Consider the following 1,470-nt stretch of genomic DNA (forward strand, 5'->3'; position numbering starts at 1 on the left):
AGAAAACAAGAGGAGCAGAGGTTGTTTGACACCTGAAAAACGTACAGCTAAAACACTTCTGAAGAAGAACCAGCTACACCAGCCAGAATGAAGACAATTCTGTCCGTTACGGTCATGGTTATGGCTCTTTGCCTGAACTCTGAGGCTGTCCAGGTCCAGGTATGCTGTTTACATTTCTTGTTTTTTTCATCTATAAAGACATTCTCCTCTATTGCAAATTGAAAAATAAAAATACTCAAGTACAACTGCAGTGGTCAAGCTGATGCATTGCTCACTAGGAATCGAGGAGTTGCGAAATTAACTTAACCTTTTATTTTTGCAATCTCCCTCCTGCAGGAAGGCGAATTTTCCTTTTCATTAGAATCTGTAAAAGTTCTCCAGCAGCTGACCGCCCAACCTCGGGAACAGAACCCACGCCTGGCCAAGACAAGCTACTATTCTGTGTGTGCCAGTCCGACCTTGCCGCAGGAGTTTGTGCCCCTGTGCATGCAGAAAGGAGCAACATTGTCTTTTGCTAGACTTGGTAGGATTCCTCGTTTATTTCAAATTCACGCTCACTGTTTTGTATGTTGTGTAGCCTTGAGAGCACACAAGAAATGTCACATTTCATTGACCGACCAACAAATCTTGATCTGACTTGAATTTATTTTCTCTCTGCGTTGCAGCTTCAGTGCCTGTGGATGTCTGTGAAATATGTGCTTTTGCTGCGTGTACCGGATGCTAATCCTCTTCTACGCCTGTTCTGAACCACATCATAAGTTTTCATGTTGTGTATCATCGAACAACCATCCACATATTGTCATCTTGGCAAAGAAATGGCAAAACTGTCAGCAGATGTTTTTTTTAACTGTTACTTGCTTAACATTGACTTTTTCCTCTTCTAATGTTTTGTTTGTTACATTGCATACTTCATTTATTTAAGACAAAATATCTTTGTATTTTTCTATTTATCCTCCTCTGTGTGTGATAATGCTTTAATGTTCAATAAACTGCATTTAAAATAGTCTTGACCTACCGTGATCTTTATCGAGATGAAAGTGTTTTTAATGCTTTAAACCTCTGCCACTACTTCTTGATGATGTTCTGTGGGCTGTTTCATTCTCTCTGCAAAGATTTATTGAATGCGAAGTGACAGAAACATTCAGTGCAAAGAGTGTATTTAATACAGGGAACTATTTCAGTGCCCTTTCAAATGTTCCATTTTGGCAGTAGCTATTTGACACAAAATGTCCTCAGTTCATTCAGCCGTGAACATGTCTTTATGCTTGAACCAAAAGCGAGTGTGAATTTAAATGTGTGTATAAGAAATCTTTCTAGAAAATGTATGAATGCAATGAATTAAGTGTGCAGTACATCAAAGCCCCCTCGCCCCAACCCCACCTGTTCTACAACACACATTCCTGATCATTTTCACCTTTCCGAAATTTTGATTTGCTAACTTTTTATAGATATCTCGTGCTTTGAGGAAAT

General features: G+C 39.3%; 1 protein-coding gene across 1 annotated transcript; it reads left to right on the plus strand.

The window, feature by feature from the left end:
- Positions 1–1,003, plus strand: si:ch211-220m17.5 (guanylin family protein). The gene is made up of 3 exons (XM_056735239.1): positions 1–159; positions 337–523; positions 666–1,003. The coding sequence occupies exons 1-3, from the start codon at positions 88–90 to the stop codon at positions 722–724; spliced, it is 318 nt and encodes a 105-aa protein (XP_056591217.1). The 5' UTR covers positions 1–87; the 3' UTR covers positions 725–1,003.
- The last annotated feature ends 467 nt before the right edge of the window (positions 1,004–1,470 follow it).

The sequence above is a fragment of the Triplophysa dalaica genome, chromosome 21, assembly GCF_015846415.1.
Source record: "Triplophysa dalaica isolate WHDGS20190420 chromosome 21, ASM1584641v1, whole genome shotgun sequence".
Taxonomy (NCBI): Eukaryota; Metazoa; Chordata; class Actinopteri; order Cypriniformes; family Nemacheilidae; genus Triplophysa; species Triplophysa dalaica.